The 20,558-nt window shown below is 39.6% G+C and overlaps 10 protein-coding genes across 10 annotated transcripts; 6 read left to right on the top strand and 4 right to left on the bottom strand.

Annotated features, from left to right (window-relative positions):
- Positions 1–101: 101 nt before the first annotated feature.
- Positions 102–1,899, top strand: BBOV_IV003990 (AAR2 family protein). The gene is made up of 2 exons (XM_001610278.2): positions 102–346; positions 488–1,899. The coding sequence occupies exons 1-2, from the start codon at positions 157–159 to the stop codon at positions 1,867–1,869; spliced, it is 1,572 nt and encodes a 523-aa protein (XP_001610328.1). The 5' UTR covers positions 102–156; the 3' UTR covers positions 1,870–1,899.
- Positions 1,900–1,978: 79 nt separating this feature from the next.
- On the bottom strand, positions 1,979–3,385 carry BBOV_IV003980 (uncharacterized protein). Its single transcript, XM_001610277.2, has one exon. The coding sequence runs from the start codon at positions 3,313–3,315 to the stop codon at positions 1,999–2,001; it is 1,317 nt and encodes a 438-aa protein (XP_001610327.1). The 5' UTR covers positions 3,316–3,385; the 3' UTR covers positions 1,979–1,998.
- Positions 3,386–4,275: 890 nt separating this feature from the next.
- Positions 4,276–5,120, top strand: BBOV_IV003970 (RNA recognition motif domain containing protein). The gene is made up of 2 exons (XM_001610276.2): positions 4,276–4,438; positions 4,680–5,120. The coding sequence occupies exons 1-2, from the start codon at positions 4,301–4,303 to the stop codon at positions 5,103–5,105; spliced, it is 564 nt and encodes a 187-aa protein (XP_001610326.1). The 5' UTR covers positions 4,276–4,300; the 3' UTR covers positions 5,106–5,120.
- A 48-nt stretch (positions 5,121–5,168) lies between these two features.
- On the top strand, positions 5,169–6,686 carry BBOV_IV003960 (uncharacterized protein). The gene is made up of 2 exons (XM_001610275.2): positions 5,169–5,458; positions 5,621–6,686. Exons 1-2 carry the CDS (start codon positions 5,244–5,246, stop codon positions 6,624–6,626), a joined length of 1,221 nt encoding a protein of 406 aa, XP_001610325.1. The 5' UTR covers positions 5,169–5,243; the 3' UTR covers positions 6,627–6,686.
- Positions 6,687–6,782: 96 nt separating this feature from the next.
- On the top strand, positions 6,783–7,784 carry BBOV_IV003950 (uncharacterized protein). Its single transcript, XM_001610274.2, has one exon. It carries the CDS (start codon positions 7,141–7,143, stop codon positions 7,732–7,734), a length of 594 nt encoding a protein of 197 aa, XP_001610324.1. The 5' UTR covers positions 6,783–7,140; the 3' UTR covers positions 7,735–7,784.
- On the bottom strand, positions 7,658–9,203 carry BBOV_IV003940 (Myb-like DNA-binding domain family protein). Its single transcript, XM_001610273.2, has 2 exons — positions 9,088–9,203; positions 7,658–8,938 (listed from the first exon to the last, which is right to left on the bottom strand). Exons 1-2 carry the CDS (start codon positions 9,124–9,126, stop codon positions 7,718–7,720), a joined length of 1,260 nt encoding a protein of 419 aa, XP_001610323.1. The 5' UTR covers positions 9,127–9,203; the 3' UTR covers positions 7,658–7,717.
- A 27-nt stretch (positions 9,204–9,230) lies between these two features.
- Positions 9,231–11,332, top strand: BBOV_IV003930 (RAP domain family protein). The gene is made up of 2 exons (XM_001610272.2): positions 9,231–11,074; positions 11,110–11,332. Exons 1-2 carry the CDS (start codon positions 9,291–9,293, stop codon positions 11,309–11,311), a joined length of 1,986 nt encoding a protein of 661 aa, XP_001610322.2. The 5' UTR covers positions 9,231–9,290; the 3' UTR covers positions 11,312–11,332.
- BBOV_IV003925 (uncharacterized protein) lies at positions 11,145–11,772 on the bottom strand. Its single transcript, XM_051767027.1, has 2 exons — positions 11,483–11,772; positions 11,145–11,361 (listed from the first exon to the last, which is right to left on the bottom strand). Exons 1-2 carry the CDS (start codon positions 11,686–11,688, stop codon positions 11,295–11,297), a joined length of 273 nt encoding a protein of 90 aa, XP_051623637.1. The 5' UTR covers positions 11,689–11,772; the 3' UTR covers positions 11,145–11,294.
- Positions 11,773–11,836: 64 nt separating this feature from the next.
- Positions 11,837–13,196, bottom strand: BBOV_IV003920 (uncharacterized protein). The gene is made up of 3 exons (XM_001610271.2): positions 12,985–13,196; positions 12,012–12,646; positions 11,837–11,977 (listed from the first exon to the last, which is right to left on the bottom strand). The coding sequence occupies exons 1-3, from the start codon at positions 13,181–13,183 to the stop codon at positions 11,843–11,845; spliced, it is 969 nt and encodes a 322-aa protein (XP_001610321.2). The 5' UTR covers positions 13,184–13,196; the 3' UTR covers positions 11,837–11,842.
- Positions 13,197–13,232: 36 nt separating this feature from the next.
- Positions 13,233–20,539, top strand: BBOV_IV003910 (uncharacterized protein). The gene has a single exon (XM_001610270.2). The coding sequence runs from the start codon at positions 13,325–13,327 to the stop codon at positions 20,486–20,488; it is 7,164 nt and encodes a 2,387-aa protein (XP_001610320.1). The 5' UTR covers positions 13,233–13,324; the 3' UTR covers positions 20,489–20,539.
- The last annotated feature ends 19 nt before the right edge of the window (positions 20,540–20,558 follow it).

The raw sequence follows: 20,558 nt of genomic DNA, 5'->3' as shown, positions 1-20,558 counted from the left end.
AATTGTTTATTTGTAACGATTTTGCAATTTCATTATGTATGTGCAGGGATATTAATGATGTGTAGAATACTGGTACTAATTTTGGTGTCCACACACTATAAATAAGTGTTCCTTACACGTTGTCTTTTTGCATTATTAGCCACCAACTCATCACAAATGGAGCTAGATGATGATTGTCAGACTCCTGGTGATGTAAACTTGACGGCCTGTTTAGTTTTGAATCAACGTGTTGACGAGATTCTAGGTTTTGATTTCGTTACATTTCCTAGTTCAAATGAAGTTGTTGGTGTCGTTAACTTGACTCCAGGATGTCATTTTGTTTATGTTAAGGAAGGCAATTCTAACGGTGCGTTTGTCTATTGTATGCCGTCGGAGCCATGGTTGTTATATATAGAGTCGTTCATTTGCAATGTGCCATGTGATTTGAATTAGTAGTAATTGACGATATATTTAGAATAACTGTGGTATGCTTTTAATTTTTTCACAGATGAGTTTGATCGTCGTTTGGGTGAATTCGTTTATATTTACAAGGATACATGTACAGTTCTGAAGCGATCTAAATTTGACCATGGGCCTCTGTTTGAGATTTTATCTGAGGAGGAATCTCGTAATTATCACAATGGTATCGTTGCTGGCCACTTTCACGGTAAACTTTCCCGTATTCCAGAAGGTCTGCAGCAGTTGTGGTTTAACATGACTGAATATATTACCGAAGGTGTAATAAACAAGTTAAGACCAATTAGATCTACTAAATCAGATACTGCGACGGCAGATGTGATGATAAATGAAGATTCTCAAGTTAAAACAATATCAAATGCCGAGGACAATATCGGAGGTTCATCTACTGCGTCGTCTAAGGACGGTGTTTTTGTTAATGAAGATAGCAGGACTTCGGAATCGTACGATAGTGGTGAACCATTAAATAACCCAGTAGACAATAGACGTAACGAAAAGCCCAGTGCATTATCAGGAGAAGCTGGTATTGCAGCAGCTTGTCGAATTGCTCCCTCTGATTCAGAAGATACTGTAGAGGATTATGTAGCTATCGCAAATCGTTATAAAGAAATTAAGTCTCTCCGAGGCATGTTTTGTGAAACTTTTGGTGCTGGTAGTGCAGGCGCATCGGAATCCATACATGGGTCTGATAGCCATGTTGATTCTGAAAATATCCCATCAATAAACACCGTGGTTAACCCAGATAATACTACGACATCCAAGAATACAACTAATAGGGGACGTCATGAGGACTTGATGCACTGGGAACCACCTGTTGATCAATGTACAATATACTATTCTGACCTTCAGAAGATTAACCGCAAGCTGCATCGTCATAAACGGCTACCGCCCTCTAGAATATCGGCATTACATATTGACACATCGCATATCATAGACTCCGTCGTGTTACACCACATGGGCCATGACATCATTGGATCTAGTAAGACAAATGTAGATAGCCTTGATGAATCCTGTCAACCATCTAGATATGGTTTATTTCTCGGGGAATACCAGTATGCTTTCTGTGTCTTCCTTTTGAATTATCATTATGCATCATTTGAACATTGGAAGTCAATGTTCCGAATACTCTGCAATGCGGAGACTTTTCTGATAGAAAACGTCGACGTTGGTGAGAAGGTGTTGAACATTATCAAACATCAGCTGGAGAGTTTTGAATCTGATTTATACGATCCAGGCAACTTTTTTGCGTACCACTTGGGAGCATTGACTGAGATTATAGTTGATAATCCTGAAGCGTTGTCAAGTTTATTACCAAGTCTACAGGATATTAGGACGAGTTTTAAATTGAAGTTCGGTATATCTTTGGATGATGCCCGTTTACTACAAGTCGTGACCGACAATAGTTCTCCGTAGTGCTGCTAAAAGTGCACTTTAACACTGTTACCAAATTTATCAAATATGTATTATAAAAACATTTATACATATAGTTTCTTATGTTGAAGGCTGTTGTATATATATTGCAATTAATGGCGTAGATGAATGTCATTGCTCATCGCATTGCATAACATCTATATTGGCTGGTGCAGCAGGTTGATCTATTGATGGTTGTTCGTCCATGACGTTTATATTATATAGAATATCTAGGTGCTCCTTAGGTAGGGTCATGCTGAGGTCAACATATATTGCGCCGGCAGAAATTTCTGTGAGCATGTATATGCGCTTCACGTCGATGAACTCTGTTGGTCCAGGTGTGATGATGTTGGATGCCTGTTTAATATTAATAACAACATATTGCCATCCATGTATAATGTGCTTAAACAGTTCCACATATGATACATAGCAGTGTTCCTGTGCTTCGTAAAGTGTAAATGCCATTTGCGAATTAATTACTTTATGTAGAACAAATCTTTGATCCGTGATCGGTACCACTGTATACTGCGTGTATATCCAGTTACCCCTCTTAAGATTGGACAGTATAATTAAGTCTGGCACATTGACCTCTAATGATGCGACGTCAATAGTCAAGGTTACATGTCTATTTACCTTTATTGTAAGATCGAGATGATTATAGTAATGAGGTAACGATATGATTCTACAAGGTTTAAATATATTATCAATTGTGGGTGGGATTTGTATCAGTTGACAAAAACTTGCTCGGAGTCTTTTTAATGACACTTCTATAACACCGTCATGTTTACTGACTTGTACTTTACTGAATTGACCAATTAGTGCCGTCGGTGGTAGGTAATCTGACTGCTCGGTATCAATATTTAAAACTGGAGACATGTAATATACTTCCTGCCTAAATCTTAATCTGCTAATTTTGCTTTGATGATCTGTGAAATGTTTAGCCGTTGCTAGTTGCCATATATGTTTGTGCAGTGGACTTCCTATCATAGTTTTAACGATCAATGGGTGATATTTAGTCACATTGACGTCTATTGATAAATAAATGGGACCACCTACAAATTCCAGCTTTTTATCACGACCAATAATTCTAATGTGGCCTCCTGCTATTTGATAGTAGGAATTTGCTGATGTCTTTGTGCTACGATTAAAGAATATATGAAGCGAGATTATGGAGATGCCATCACGTTTATATTCTTGTACGTATATATCCTCTGGCAAGGCTCTGTGAAATCTAGTTGTTGCTAATATATGACCGCCATAATGTATAGTCCGTATCAATTCATTTCTTGAATGAAACATTCGGTAAACTCCACCTCCATTAAATGTACCAGTAAAAATATCAATACACGATGGAAATTCATTTTCGTGAAGGTCCAATATTACACAATCGATGAATTTTATCGTCACAAATGCCAATAGCACACTTAGGGAGCAAAATTTCACCATCATATTGATTTTTTCAATATGTAAACTGAAAAGCAATTTATATCAATACAGCAATGTTGAGTTTATAAACGTTTGTAAATGTCCTCTAATTAATACCAGATTCTAGAGGATAGCACTGGTATTTAATTACTATGATATATAAATAGGCCGCTAATTTATAAGTTTAGTTGTTTATGAGTTGTTTATTTAATACTTATAACAAAAAATATTAACTAAAAACATAGATTCCTAGATTTTAATGATGCCAAAAAATTCTCCCCAGTGCTGGCTAACAAAAGACATACTGTTTAATTGGCATTTTTTATATAGCGTAATCGTGTATATGACCCGACTATTTGAAAAACTGTTTTTGTATTTAATGGGTATAATTGCAACTGAGGCGTCATTTATTTTTTTGAGCCTATGTATATATCATAGGGACTAAGGTCTGATTCTGATCAATAATCGATAGGTGCATACTTTATTTACGTAATGATAACTACTGAGGATCGGATATAGTTGTTTATGCCATAAGCCACTTCGTATACCTATGTTATGGATAAAGACAATCGGTAGCTTCCTACAACATATTATCACAACGCTTAATTTACATTAATAGAGCAACATTGAATGTAAAGCAATTAGGAATCATATCAAACGTCATATAAAACTGTTGTGCCTAGAAAAGGGTAAAATGAATAGAGAAGATGACAGATAACAGAACATCTTTATCAAGCGTACAGTGTAATTGAGCTCATGCCATAGAATGCTATGTCAAATTTAAACACAAAGAGCGTTTATGTGCTACTTTACAAAATGAATAGCAAATCATACACAGGTAGCATAAGCCAACAGATGAAATATAGTACAATATAGTAAATTTATTAATATTAAAAAATAAATAAGCAATATTTTTTATGTATAGTGTAGGCCCATTCTACTAAAGTGTGTTATAATCCCACAACCTCCATTGTATTCCATTGGGATACGCCACAAATCACTTTTGGCTATGGAAGACACTGTGGATGAGAAGAGCAATATTATATATGTCGGCAATTTGCCGAAGGCTCTTAATGAAAGTAATATTCGCAAATATTTTGAGCAGTTTGGTACGGTGAAAAAAATTCGTTTGATGAAATCAAAAAAGGTGCGTTAAATACCAATTCATGCTCTATAATACGTTTTAACATTATATTTATATATCGATGGGTGTTACACTGTTGGTTGTACTGTATTATATGCCTATATGATCATGTGCAATACGACACTGGTATGAATTGTGTGATTTTTCATCTCCTTTGTTTATATATAGCCTGATTAAGTGGACATCGTTCTACATTGGTGTAATGTGCAATATTATTGGTCCTGTATCGGCTCATTTTATGTAGACTGGTAATTCCAGGGGATATTGTTTTTTGCAATTTGAGAGCAATGAAATCGCAAAGATAGCTGCTGAAGCTATGAACAATTACTTTATTGACGGCCGTGTGTTAAAGGTTGAAGTAAAGGAGATCACACCTATTTTACGTAGAATATTTAGGAAGGGGGCGCCTATTCTTTCACGTGATGAGCAAAAGCAGCTTCATGTAGCTCGTAACGAGGAATCCCTCAAATCCTCTGAGAAGGTTTTACAGAATATACTTGAGAATGGTAAATCCACAGGCACTCGGTTGATAGAGGGTGCTGATGAGGTCAGAGCTCGTCTTAAGGCTGCCATAGTTAATATGGAGGAGAAGCAGGAAAAGCTCGGTACGGATATTTACGCTGCTAGTATCAAAAAGTACAAGAAAGCACTATCCTTATTAAAACCTTGATATAATTTATTTATATCTCTATAGTTTTATTAGCCTTATATTTACATGGGCCTGTCAATTGTGTAGCCCATTGGTTTAGAAGGATGTTTTTTCCATTTTAAACATTACACATCAGTTTGTTGTCTAATTCCTTGCAAGATGTTTCGCGACTGGCGTTCTTCTTGCGACATTAGCACGGCGGCTGTAGACAGTCGCTTCCTTTACTTATGTATTAAAGGATCCGACTCTTCCATTGCAGTGGTTGACCAATCTACTAAAGAGCTCATTGGTGTTTACAAATATATGTGCGGTAGTGTATTGAAGATATTTGTGCTACATAATTTCGAGAAATTAGTATGCCTTACTTCTGCTGGGTAAGTTAAATAAGGTCTTCTCCAAAGTTGTCTCTATACAATGTTATATATAAGGACATTGTCGTATAGATATATACATATCGTAATTACAAAGAATTCCGTGGCTTATATACGTTTTTATATGTACATATATTGAGTCTATGTGCTTATTCTTTTTTATAGGTACATTTACGTTTGGGACGCCAGTGAAGCAACAATAGATCGTTTGAGGCAGATAACTAATGATCCGTTGACACTTGAGGGATTCGTTCACCCGAATGTGCGGGTCCGACCAGTTGCAGAAATCGTTCCAGCCAGTATTGAGGGATACGTTGATGTTGACTATTACCCGGGAACTGATACGTTGCTTGCGCTGGAGACCAGTGGTAATGTAATCTTCCACGACATCCATAACGGCAGCGTTAAGGGTGTTATAACATCGGAAAACGCAGACGCTAAAGCTTCTTGTTTACGTATTCAACGCTCTGAGGGTACTTATAATGGCAAATCGGGTCATTTCGTTGCTATCGGTTTTACCAAGGGGATGATTACTTTGCTATTCGTACCATTGTGTGAGAATGGGTTGGAGATTGGTTCCAATTTCACCATGTCAGATTCTACAGACGATCACGTTGACATTGATTGTATTGATTTTCGTGTGAAACAGGCAGCAAGTTCATCAATAACCATAGTATGTGGGTGCTCAGATGGAACTGTCCGTTGTCTGGTTTATAAGAGGCGTGATAGTGACATAGTAAAGCACAAGTCGGTATCGTATGTTCACTGCCGTGCTGCTAGGAAGGGGCGCGTTTCTCGTATAATATCTACCTGTGATGACCAGGGCACGCCATATATAATCACTCTTTGTACAATGCAGCTGACGTATGATTTTCACACGGCGCCCATTAATGCCAACAAACCTTCCCCAGCCGACTCTTCAACGTTTTGCACAGAAATATTGCGTCAAATACTTCTACCAGACCGTTGTGAACACTATGAAACAATCGCACAGGTTCGTGACTTTGTCACCAATCTAATGGAGGGTGTGGACACCGGTACCATTATGTATACGACATTGGACGATGTATACAATATTAGGAGGTGCCCTGAGAGTAACCGGTGGTTGACTCCAAAGCCTGTTGAGTGGCAGTCCCCTGAGAATCGCAAGCTTCTGTCGAAGGTATTGTAACGATAAAGATCACAAAACGTGATCTATAATATAGCTTATTGTGTTTTAAATACGTTTTAATTTCCCGGAAATATTTTTTAGTATATATTGCACATGGGTCTATATAGTGGTAATAGTTTCATTAGATAGAGTAACAACAGCGGGTAGCACACGGTTATATAACAGATGTGTAAGATAAAGTAGTATTTAGATGGCTTTATCTATTATGATATTGGATTAATCACCCTAATGGACCTTCATGGATGCTATGAGCTGTTTCTAGCGCCCGGTGTACCAATGTATCATTGATACATCCTTTATCGCCTGCACATTTGTTAGTGATGCTGATATTAACTGATCATTTAGTAACTTTTTGGCGTCTGGAGATAATAAGTTTATATTTATCCCAGTAGTATATTACCTAATTGTGATTATAATGCATACTCTATGAAGTTCTGGATTTGAAGGACATTTACTACACCTGCTTTTCAATGACAATTATGTGTTAAGAACTGCTATATACCATACAATATCTATGTGGAACCGTGCAAGGGTCACTACAGGCAGTTTGCAGGCATTAGCTGCATTAAACCGGCTGTCTAGGCGTTACCAAATTGATAAGATACAACGTCTATCAGCAAATTTTGAGCGTGCATGCTGGAGATCAGTACGCTGTGCCGAGGAAGCTGCATACCATCGCAAGTATGACTTCCTACGTCACTGCGTTAATGTAATCAATTATCGCAAGTCACAACCTAAAACACGAGTTGTGCCATTATCTGATTTTGCTTCAACTTTGGCTGCAAAATATAACGGCGACAATGCCGATCAGTTGAAAACGGAAGCATTACTGAGAATCAAGACCATAAAATCGCAGTTGCCAAAGTGCATACGTGACGTGGACACCGATCAGCTGACAACAGATGAAATAGTGGACATGTGTCGTAAAGACGACCTATCGACTGAATCAATTGAAAATGCCATATGCAGTCTAGTGGAAATATCAAATATTCAAAGGTTGTTAAAAAGGTTTGATGACGTGCGAAAGAAGGATATATCCGACCCGCCTTATACCCGTGTAAGGTTGGAAGCTATGGCGCGGCGTGGGTTGACTACTTCCTATCATTAGAGCAATTTTTTAATGGTGGAAGCCAATCGCATCGTATTCTCGATAGCACTTCAACATCAGAGTTAATATATTCCTTTACCTTAAACTCATTATATGCCATCTTAAGACGGCGTTTCTGTGTAAGTGTGATTGGAACGCTCATAACGTTGACTTCACTGGTTAGTGATTCATTGCTTTGGGCCAGTTCCAACAGCGATTCAGTTGCCGTATTTTGACTGTAAATGTCATAGTGGTTTAACTTGCTTTTGTGCAACTCCATGTTAACTAGTGCCTTATTGTAATACACGTCGATATTCTGGAAAGTACCGCTTTTGAACCTTTTAACACAATCATTGAGTAATAGTCGCACGCATGATGAAACGTATAGGTTCGGTAGCTGAGGGAACCAATTACTAAAGTCAACAGTTCGGAGCCGCTCATGGAATATTTTATGTTTGTATAGCAGGTACACTGCAGCTCGACCAATAACCAAGTCACTAAATTCTGGCATCCATTCCTTTAGTGCCATAGGCAATATTACAGTAGTCCACTGCAGCCGAATGTACGATGCTGAGTAGCCTTTGAACGACTGACTTATCATCATCCAGGGTACGTTGTGGACAACCGGTGAATTTATAACTCCCTGTGCTATTAAGTCTCGAATGTGTTCATGAACATGTATTCTAAAAAGCATTGTATGGTCCTCACGTAATTGGGATTCTTTTGGGGACATTGACGCGTTGTGGCTCCCATCCCTCGGATGCAAAGTAGATGCTATTCTGTTGATAACATCACTTTTGGATAATTTCGGGTCACTAAATAGAGGCCTGTAGAAATCTATGTCCGGTGACAGTTCCTTCCACTTGTCAAACACCTGCTCGGGTAAACGCTTAATAGCCGTGGAGACAGGACGCCAATCACGCCGGTTCGATTCCGTTTGCACATTTTCGTGATCAAAGTAATGTTTAAGCAATATATAAACCTCCTCAGCATCCCATCTGCCTACTTTCCGAGGCAATATACGCCGACGAATGTAGTAGTAAATTGATCGTGGGTGTCGGTCTGGGAGTACTTGGCGACCAATCGTAACTGCATCTGATGCTGCACCGCTTCGAGCTTCAGTGAGCTTCCGACAAGCTTCTTCACGCTCTTTACCCTTCAAATTGCCAAGGTACTCACTAACCGCATTTCGCAAAATCACTTCTTCTTCAACAGTAAACGGGCCCTGAATACATGTTATAGTCAATGGAATCACTGAGTTTCAGATGGAAAATCAAACTCCAATAGAGCATATATACAGTACGCCATTTTCAGCTAGCAAATATAATTATTACACAGTGGAATCTGATGAAACACAAGTAACATTGAACATACCACGCGATAGCCATCGATATCAGTTTTTCTGACTCCCATTATAATGATAATTATTTTAATAATCCCTTTGGGGAATAACACTGTGAATACACAATGTTAGCTACTTGATATCCACATGAACCCGAGGGTAGGTATATGTCACAAACACGTGCTATTTAGCTACACATTGAATGCAAATTTAATAGTCAATATGTTACATTGATATGTGGCATGGGTGTGGCCATAATGGCTTGATGCGGTTAATCAAACCGATATTATCTGTGAGAGTAGTCACCTTCTTGATAAGGTCAAGGATTCGTTACTACAGTACGGGTAATACATTAAACCATGTTACCGGTGCTTATCTAGAGAATATATATGATTACAATGCTAAATCGTATCTACGGCTACTTACGAAGGGTGTATTTGATAATGATCATGATATAAAGGTACTTTTATGTGACTTCCAAAGATACCTTACGGCATTTAACCCTGAGGAGCTGATACAGCTTTTAGAATTGTTGGTTACACGTGACATACGGGAGAATGATCAAGGTATCGACATTATACTGATACTACTTGCTGAAATGAATCGCCGTCTTCTTGCAGAGAATGACCGACTTTTTTCTTTGAAACAAATATATCGGCTATCTAGGTTGTTAAAAACTACAAAGTTCAATAGGTCAACATGTTTGTTAAGTCCTGAAGATCGGGTAAATGTAAGGGTGCTACATGATGACGTTGCATTTGGTTTCAGTATTAACGCCAAAAATACAAATACGTCTTCTCTTGAATCGGTCAACGAAACGCAATCAAGCAGTATAGATACTCATTCTAAAAACTTGGAATCGAATATATCTAGAACAGAATTAAAAGATCATACACTGGGATCCATAAGGCCTGACGTCCCCTTTAATGAAGCGTATGATAAACACAAAATCGACATCATGCGTCGTGGGACATCGCCACGGCATGATGATGGCTCTGTATCCAACGAATTGGGCCAGTATAAGTCACCCAAAGAGGACAACTACCATTCTTCTAGCAGTTCCAGTGTTATTTACCAGCCCGAGGCCTTAGGTAGCATTTCTGATTACCGTTCCTGTGTTGTAGTTCCTGTATGTGAAATTAATACAGGCATAACTAATACCTATAAGGCATGCCAAAATTGTGTTACCAGATATGGTCAATTACTAGATTTACATGGGTACGACCAGATGGCGCTGTTTATAGTTCTGCTTGGGAGGTCTATCATTAAACAGATATCGCACATCAAGAGAAGGCATGAGAATGCTGTTATTCCTTATCTTCTACTATCGTCACACTACAAGACTGCGATTAACTCCCATATCATAGGTTCTATATTGTCACAGCAACAAGTGGCACTAGCGCGAACGAAGTCACTACGTAACATTGGAATAGTGTTGGACGTCATAAGAAAATGTAAGGTTAGGGCTTCAAGGCTAAGGTCAGCACTTGTGTCGAGGTTAGCAAATCAACGACATTTCAATGAACTGTGCTCCAGGGAAGGCAACAAGACCACACTTATTCTCTCATTCAGTCATATAATCATGGGAACGGTTAAGTTGAATAAAGCTCCCAAATCTACAGAAACCATGCCAGTGTTCTATAATATACTAAAGTATCTCCTAGAACACCCTGAGCTCCATGATGAGGACCATATAGACCCCGATGTACTACAAGGGTCACTCAACAATGTCAGGCTCCTAGTCACTTACATTGGATACGATCACTTAAAGCAGTGGTTTAGATCTACTGAAATCAGTGCCATTGAATCCTTACTTGCGAAGGCGCGTCTGGATTATTGCAAAGATTTCCGTACAAGTGACTTGCATAAGCAGGTTGCCGATGTACTATCTACTTTAGGCATCGAATGCGATCAAGAGGTTACCATAGGATCACACATATGTGACTTGGTACTGAAAAAGCGCCGCATTGTCATAGAAATTGATGGACCGTATCACTTCAATACCACACTGAACTCCAGGTAGGCATTAATTTATTATATACACCATACCACAGCTTGAACTCAATTTTAAATCGACATGTAGATGACTACAGACTGACATATACATACAACTCGAGGATTAAAATGTATATGTTACGTCAGGGAGGCTATAAAGTTATACATATACCATATTTCATGTGGCCCTCCGGAAAGCAAGAACAGATGGTTTACGCTAAAAGGTGTATATCGCGTTTGAATCCTACTTGCGTTTCCTGAATGACTGCATATAGCGTTCAATATACGGGTTAGCGCCGTTGTATGACTTTCTGTATGGCAATATTAGTGACATAAACACTGTTTATATCGGCACACTAGTCACGTAATGATGCACAGGATATGAATTGACAATTAGACAGCAGGCACTGCAAATCTACACATGGGACCTACCTACTTGCATACGTAATTTTCAACTTTGAATTATCTTGCGATATTGGAGCACTGTTGCTTTTATGTACCTCTTCAAACCCTTCAGAAACCCAGGCAGTATCGTCGTCTAATACGCGTTCGACTACCTCTGTTGCCTTGGGTTCAGGTGCACGACCTTGCTGCATAAAACGCAGCTTACCGAGGGTACTTGTTTTAGAATTCTGCATTTATATCTATAAAACAAACATTGGTAAGGGAAAAGAATACCTCCCAATGGTTATGGCGTTAGAACAGTGACACTTATCATGAACCACACATTATCAGATAAATTATCATACTAGTTCATTACAGCACAACATAATGCTTATAATGTTATACGTTCTACAGTAGATTATAGTCTACATCTGAAATAACGTCGTTTGATGCTGCTGGTCGCATTTGTACGTCTTCACGTGATTCTCCCTCAGAGTTAGCCCAGGATACAGTGATTCCATGTAACTGGCATGATCGGTATACCTATATATACTATTTCACACAAATAGGAACCTACAGTATCAGCGATAGCGGCTGTCTTATATTCCACGACTGCACCTTCTGCTGTGTGACCCAGCATTGCGATTTGTTTCGGCTGCAGAATGGCACTATTACTAGCAATCCACGCAGCCAGCTTGCCAGGCAAATTAGCATCTTCTGGCAGTTCTTTAAGTAGTAATTTCTTTTGACCTGGAGTCGCCGATTTTCTATTTTGCGCCTCCTTCATTAAATCCTTCACTCTCTGGATTCTATTTGATATCTCTTCACGTTCAGCTGAATCTTTTGGTAATGATGACAACTCAGCTACTAGGGAGTTTAACTGAGCTGTTAATTCAGACAATTCGCGCATCATGTCCTTGCGTTCATACCTTGCTGAAAGTACTTCTTGTTGACCGGGCTCCATCTTTTGCAAACGCTGTGACCTAAAGTCTTCAGATTCATATTTATTTGCTCCATAAAGCAATCTTGGTGTGTAACTACCCCTCTGCCTCGGCATCCTACGACGTCTATATGCATTGTTATATCTAGACATGGGTTCACGGTCATTGTAGATCGTCGTTTTTCGCGAATGCTGCCACGAAGAACCTTTGGGAGCTACATTATTCCTTCCATTGTGTTCCTTACTGCGATCTCCAGATGCGTGTTTTTTATCTGTAGGCGTGTGAGATATTACGCATAACATAACACTTATGTGACGTATGGGCATCATTTTTACAGCACATTAAGTAACAAAAATGAATCTAATGTAAATTACACTCAAATTACTAAAATAAATGATATGGATAATCGATACAACAATATGAGCTGTAGAGTCAACACAAAGATGACAACATTACTGATACATTTAACATACAACACGTGCCAATAGTACAATAAACATGTGAAGAAAAAAACAGCAATGTTAAACAGTATGGACACTAATATGTACCATAACATAGATCATCACTAAGATGCGTTATTTTCACTAAATTTATAATTTAAAAACGTACCAGAATACGACGTACTCCCATTACGTTCACTATTTCGGCCGCCGTTGCGAGAAATTGACCTTCTGTCGCGCGATGAGGCACGTCTGGGCTTAGAGAAGGACCGACTCCTTCCGTAGCTACTGTATGAGCTTCTACCGTAGCTACGGTGACGGGAATCTCGACTTCGAGAGCGACTGCGCCTTCTGGTACGGTGGCTCATGATTGTAAATGATGTGCAGCTCAGTTGTGCTGCCTGTCGGGTAAAGAAAATTCACTTTACAATCATCACACACATGGGAGCCATGAACGGGTATTATATATGCGTTAATCATGGCGTTATCGTAGACTACTGCTTGCCGATATGAATTTACATCGTGCAGATAAATGCGCGAGTGTAACGTCCAATGCCGTTGTGGGCAGAAGTACTCCATTAGAAACTAGTAATGCCAATACACATCTCGTAGATAATACATATGCTTCTATAAGCAACATCGTTCGTTTATATGGCATAGATCTGAACGGACTGGACCATGTCTACCAACGTAGTAAAATTGAATTTGCTCATACCCTAATTAATCGCTTCCACACTCGCGATAGGCTAAAGGAAATTGTTATACGTACTCAGAATGAACATGTACCGAAGGAAGATGGCGCTACCTTGTCATGTGTTGTCAGTAACACTAACAAACGTTACGCATCATATCACTTGGAATCCCTTACTAGGAAGCCGCTTGATGTCTTCAGTAACGAATTTGTACATCGCTTTGTAAAGGACTATCCCACGCTGGAATGTGTATCAGATACACAACCCGAGCAATGCGATGACATAACATTGGTGTCTAGTACTCAGGAAACAAACAACGTAGTTTCATTAACGGATACCTCCCATTCGGTATTACCATGTGACCATCAACAGGATAGTATCCTGGGTAGATATGACAACCAAGGTGATCTATTTAGTACGTTTAACGAAAACCCTATAGAAGACAGTGCAACATACTTTGACGGTAGCCTGGACCAATCAGATCCAAACCACGATTCACTTAGTGATAAGGAAGCATGTGTCCCGGAAAAACACTTTAACCTTGTTACTAAGGTGGCCCATACACAACACAAGCGATTTAATAATAAGCGTAAACGGCGTAGCGTTAATGAGGTTTCCACACCAGATGTGAAGTCGCCATCGTATGTAAGGCCCATCCTCATCATTACGGATGCAACTGAGGACAATGGTGGCACTATACAAGCTGAAATCCAGCATCAAGACCACCTAAATAATGACTTAATTCTAGGCAATATACCTGATAGTGCAACATGTACCTACCCTGAGGAAAGTGATACAGTACATCCTAAGGAACTATCTGTTGATCAACTTTTGGATAGCCTGGGGTCTGACGTCCAACTTTCGTATGTAACTGCGCACAATGTATCGTTAGAACATCAGTCTACTCAATGTCAACGAGTGGATATCGCAATGAGAAATGTCTCCGATGAAAATGAATCACAGCCTTTTGCGTCATCCGATGCCCTTGGAAACCATATACAACTTGAAGATGGTGCTCCCTTCAACGAACAACACGCCGAAGCTGATAGATATTCAAATATGGGAATCGGGATCATTGACAAACTTGAATGCACTCTAAACGACTATAACAAAACGGAACAGGATTGTGCGACTACGGTAGATAATGATGCTATTCCATCTGTTTTAGGGGCAGACAGTACCTCTGACCGGGAATCATTGGTAGAGTTCCATGATGATGCTATATGCAGACCACCTGTGGAAGTTGATAAGGATATTGCTGTTAACGATGCAATAGGAGATAACCATCCTCCTGAGAGTAGCCATTCATTGTTTTTCAAAGATGTCATAGACCCCTATGGACCTGTTACTAAGGATACATCAATTGAACTTATAGATAACCACACCAATGCCGACAACGAAGTGGTTCTTACGGATAATGACGATACAAATATAGCTTCTTGCGTAGTTGTAGGTATTGATACCATTTCCGAGCAAACTACAAGCCCAATGGTTGAACCAGATCCAATATCAGTTGGCGAAAGCAACGATGGTACAGTAGGTGATACTGCCTTATATGAGCCAGAAATAGCATCGCATGATGATGACGGCTTGATTGATGATCAGTCATCTAAAGAGCATGACCTTAGCCATGAATCCATTGAAGCACAAGATGGTTCTATAGGCACCGTTGAAGAGAGTATTCAACATGAGGAATCCGGTTTTTTAGATGTACCTGGAACTTCATATACAGAGATGTCATCTGTCGATGCTAGCATAGAAGACTCTGAAGTAACGGATAGAAGTGCGCCATCTGTGTCGTATGACCATACTGTGATATGTCCTAAAGCGCCAGAAAATGATGAACAGAGTACAGCCAACTTAGTGCCACATTTGTCGTCCGAGGTTAAAGAACTGAGCCCGGAAACAATTCTGCAAAGAACAGAGGATGGTACCCCTGCCACTGCATCCATGGCTGAACATGATACTAGTTTCCCAGTATGTTACAGCACCAATGAAGCATGTGAACCATGTATGTCAGATACTTTGCAAAAAACTACAAATCAATGCGTTGTTAATCCTGGCGACAACAACGAGCATCTTGATGTCATCCTAAATAGCGAGGCCATGCAAACAGAAGATATACAACCTGACATTTTCATGAATACAACAGGCGAAAAAGTGGAACTAGACAACTTATGTGCCAATGATCTACAAGGACGAGATGAGCACTACATAATCCATAACACAAACAGTGCTAGCATTGATCAGGATGAATCTGGCGATATGGAGACGACTTCAAGTGCCAACGATTGTACTGAAACTACAACGGAGGCATTAACAGCGGATGAACCTCCTAGCGATGCTTTGAACCTCACAGTTGCTTTTGATGGGCAGGCTGTCGACCCTGGTTCTACCGATTCATTAGGCGAAACTTGTTATACCGAACCAGATGATTTGGAAACTTCTTGCATTGGCGTTGATAAAAGGATAACTAGTTACCCAATACATGGGTCACCTGAAGATGCAGGAGATGGTCCCGAATATGGCCAAGTACCCACCCCGGATGACTGTTGCAATGAGGCCCAAGGCACTTCAATAACTGAACAAAAGGTTATATGTGCCACTAAAGACGTTGGAACACTGGGAACTAATGCAGTGGATAATGATGTTTATATCGACATTGCGCCTGATATTGCGGATCCAGGTGAACAGACAACAGACGTAGAACTCGAACCGGGTATTAGTGTAAAATCATATGCTTTAAAGAAGGCACGTGTTGTGACGGTTGATGCCCAGGAGCGTTCGCTGCCGGTTGGGCCTATGAAAGATGCTTTACCAACAGTTTTTAATCCAGACATTGTAAATGTGATATCTAATGTAGAGGCATACAGGTGCAATAGGCAACGTCCGGAGCAACTGTTAGACAAACTTTGCGTAGAACAGTTTGGTAATATCACGGATGTAATCTTGGATACCATGTTGATGTATCGTGAGTCCATGGATGAACCGGATATGCATCTAGGTTTCGTTCTAACCTTATATTTAAAAAAGTGCGATCTAAATCATAAACGGGAGTTATTCCTTCAGTTAACTACCAGGTTACTCAAAGCCGTTTCAGATACTACTTGCCATGCTGACGTTAGTGTGCTCAAAATGCTACTTGATGAGATATCCATACTGATAAGCAAGGAGTTTTCTTTGGATGAAGTATTGAGTTTGGTGGATGCTGCTATAGGTTTAGCGTTTAGGATACGTGGTCACCTAGAGGATATTGGGATCTCTATAAGCAGGTGCTTATCAGCTTCTGTCTACAGATGTCATACCATGGAAGAATATAACTCCATAATTGCCATGGTGATTAAAAGAATAAATGCCGACGCATTGCTAACATGGCCTGTATCATCTTTGTTATTATGTATTTTCGAGCAGATGTTGTCGAATTATAGTGTCAAAAACCCGTTTCATGAATGCCGCACGGCAATACACTCTGTTTTGTCGGTATCAATATCACATAATTTTGGATTCACGAGGTCACTTGTGAATGCGTTTATGGATGCTGTCAATAATATCACAGCTCATGTTTGTTTAAGGTTCATTGTTCAACTATTAATGCAGTACATGGGTGACGCCGAATGGAGCATCACGGTCAAGCGTCGTTGTTTAAAGATTATACAAACCGTTGCTACTACTATCTTCGATGTTTATAATGTGGTATATACCGAATGTGGGTACCTCCAAGAGTATATAAATTGCTTCAAGATGAATAACGATGGCATGTTCAACATTGGAATTTTTGACATCAGTTCCATGGAAGGTTGCATGGATGGTGAGTTTACACCTCCCAAGGGACGTATTGACAGTGATTCCATACGCCAGGCTGCAAGGCAATACATGGTTCATCTAGGATCTGATTTGTTACATAATGCTAATATCCGTGACTTGGTATTACTCCTCACGTTGAAGCACGTGGCTAATCTTCGATTTACGGGCTACAGCATGAGAACGGTGCATAAAAAGAGACATATGAACGCGGACGAAATATCGGAGAGTGTGTTTTCCAATGCCAAAAAGTACATAAAATCAAAAGGTACTAAATACAACGCATCTAAGAAGGCATGTAAGGGCGCTGACGCAGCTATACCATTATCCCTTAGGTTTCCGAAGAACAAATCACGAGATTTGGGTCTAAAGGAGATGAGTTGTACGGATAGTGCCTTGGGTGATATGGACGATGTGGATGACCTTGTTGACGACTCTCCACAGAGTAACGATACTAGCATGTCTTGGTGTTATAATCCCGATGTTATCTCGGATGATATAATGATGCATTACGGAAGGATTACGTGGCGGTTGTTTATGGCTACGTTGGGGCGTAACAATGACGACAGGATAGATCCAGATATTTCCCAATATATGCTGCTGCCTATAAATAGGCTAATCCATCAACAAGATAATCACGTTAGTGCATCATGCTTTCATTTAGTACTGTATCATATTTATTATGATACATTTTTGGCCATATGGAAGCTCATGTCTAACGTTATATATACATCTAATGACTATTGTCAACTTACTTCCGCGAGTGCTTTTATACGTTCAACCGTCAAAAGGCATAACGATTATATGAGCTATCGGGTTGTCAGGAGATTATTGATAGCGTGTATGGGAGATCAATGTTATATCGTTCGCCTTTCAGCGGCAAGGTTATTAGCTGATGTATTCAATAGCTTTACACCAGAGGACATTGGCGGGGATCAGCTCTTGTCGAAGGTATTCCTATCACTTAGGGATGTTAACTGGAAAGTTCGTCTAGAATCGATTAAGGCAATTCTGAATTACATACGTCGCCGTGGCATTGATATGAGTTCAATGGCAGCTGTATCTGCAGTTGCTGAAAGGAGCTGCGATTTGGAAAAGGAACACCCACAAGTAAGAGATGCTCTGTTGAATATCTTGAGCTATAGCATATTTTCCAAGGAGCATCCATTTATAAATGAAACGGGTAGCATGTCCGTGGGTGCCATTGAGATAGCGGAACGTTATATAAAGATCGTGCTGTACAAAATCAGTTTGTCCAAGGCACACGATAACTTTATAGAAAAGTTATTATTGCATTTCAAAAGCAATTATAAGTCGATAGAAGCTTGTACCGATGCAATATCAAAAGAGGGTTTGCAAACACTTGCTGATACGCAGGCGAAATGCGCCATTGAGAAATGGATGTCTGTATTAATGAATTTGTTCCTACTACGCAGGAATGAAGGTGCATCGGTACATGTTCTTGCTGAAATTTTATGTGTTCTACAGCTGTTTGGTCAAACGGATCCAAAGGCATTTGCATCACACGTTACTTACTTTTTACCTTATTTGAGCTGTGATGTTGATGAGCACATTGATTCTTCAAGGATCGATCTCATTGTATTGATATGCAACTTAGTTTCTATAGCAGCTGCGCAAACGACTATTCCGCGCAGGGTTGAGGCAGATGCACTCATGTTGGTTTCATTCGACTCACCTGCACTTACAAGGGCTGCAATACAACTACTGGTCAAACTGGGTAAGTGCTCCCAACAAATAGAGTCTATATTTCGGGAGTCGTATGAATACCTCGATCAATTGCGTCATTTAGTTTCTTCGGAATCAAGGAATCCCGCGGATGTTGTTAACCTAATGTCTTACAATGTATTATTGCGAAGTGCATGGAAACTAGGGTGTATTGCTGAGTTTGCGAATTTATCAGATATATTCCATGAGAATAGCTCTATAACACAGGATCTATTTGATTTGCTTCTTACTTTATCGGATACATTCTATGATGCAGGACTCTATAACGTTGCTGGGATGTTGGTCCAATCAGTGGCTCGGATGCTTATTAATATAAAGAATGTACTTTCCCTCAGCATCAAAGGAATACGCTCTTTATTGCGGATGTTTGATCAATCGTCCATGGTTACCAGTATAATGATGGTACTGTACCAGCTACTGAATGTATACACCAGGCTAGTTAAAGGCACGGATCTGGACATTGGAGATCATGATAAGGCCGATATAAACAAATGTAGTAATGAAATAGATGCTTGCCTGAGCATTTTTATTGACGCTTTTGTTGAAAAGATCATTATCGCATCCTGCTCAATAAACAATGCTAATTTGGTGATGAGTCTGGAAATATGTAACATGATAGTCATCAACAGGCTTACTAATCCTGAGCCTTTACAGGGTTTTTTGTTCTCGAATGTCATATCTAGGGATGCTAATACACAAAGACTTGCGGAGCAGGTATTAAAAACACTTGCTCGTAATGATACCGAAATATTTCTTGCCAAACTTGCTTCATCACTCAAAGGTTTACTATTTTCTGTTGTCATTGAATCATTCTCACATTGTATGAGATGTCCACCACTACACGAAGGACGCGGCACTCACTGCAACTGTTCAATGGAAGATAGAACCACTGCAAGCAAGAACCCCGATAGCTTAGTTCCTAAAGACGAATTTATTCTAGGTTATGGATCCGAATTAACAACTTCACGGATACGTGGACTTGTTCGTTTGTTCCTGGAAGCTGTCACTTCTACTAAACATGTTAAAAAAGTGTTAGCAACAATAGTTGCACTGCTGTGTAGTTCAATCACACAGGATTTTCGTGATGATATTGAAGCTGCCTTAGGCAATTATAGAATTTGTCCTGATAAACTAAGGGATATAACAGTTGACGGCAACTTAAAACTACAACGGCTTTTAAATAAATACCTAAACCGAGCATGCAAAAAGGAGCTTAATGCTATCTCCTACTATTTTGTTTTACTGTTCATAGACATGATGGCATCTATATTGGACCATTTAACATTTCGAGAATCAAGTGTGGCTCGCTTTTTGCAAAATCGAATAGGTAGTGTCTTGAAGAATGCAGACAGCGCGGTACCTGAAGACATCCGACGGTACCGAGATTCACGGCTTAATTCATTGTATACGCGCATGAAACAATTATGTGCTTAAGATATTTTTAGTATATAAATACGTTAGTGAACGCTAGTATAATTACCTCTACCCTACACTGACACATCTA

This window comes from Babesia bovis (genome assembly GCF_000165395.2).
Source record: "Babesia bovis T2Bo chromosome 4 map unlocalized Chr4_1, whole genome shotgun sequence".
Classification (NCBI taxonomy): Eukaryota; Apicomplexa; class Aconoidasida; order Piroplasmida; family Babesiidae; genus Babesia; species Babesia bovis.
This window is presented reverse-complemented; position numbering and strand designations above follow the sequence as displayed.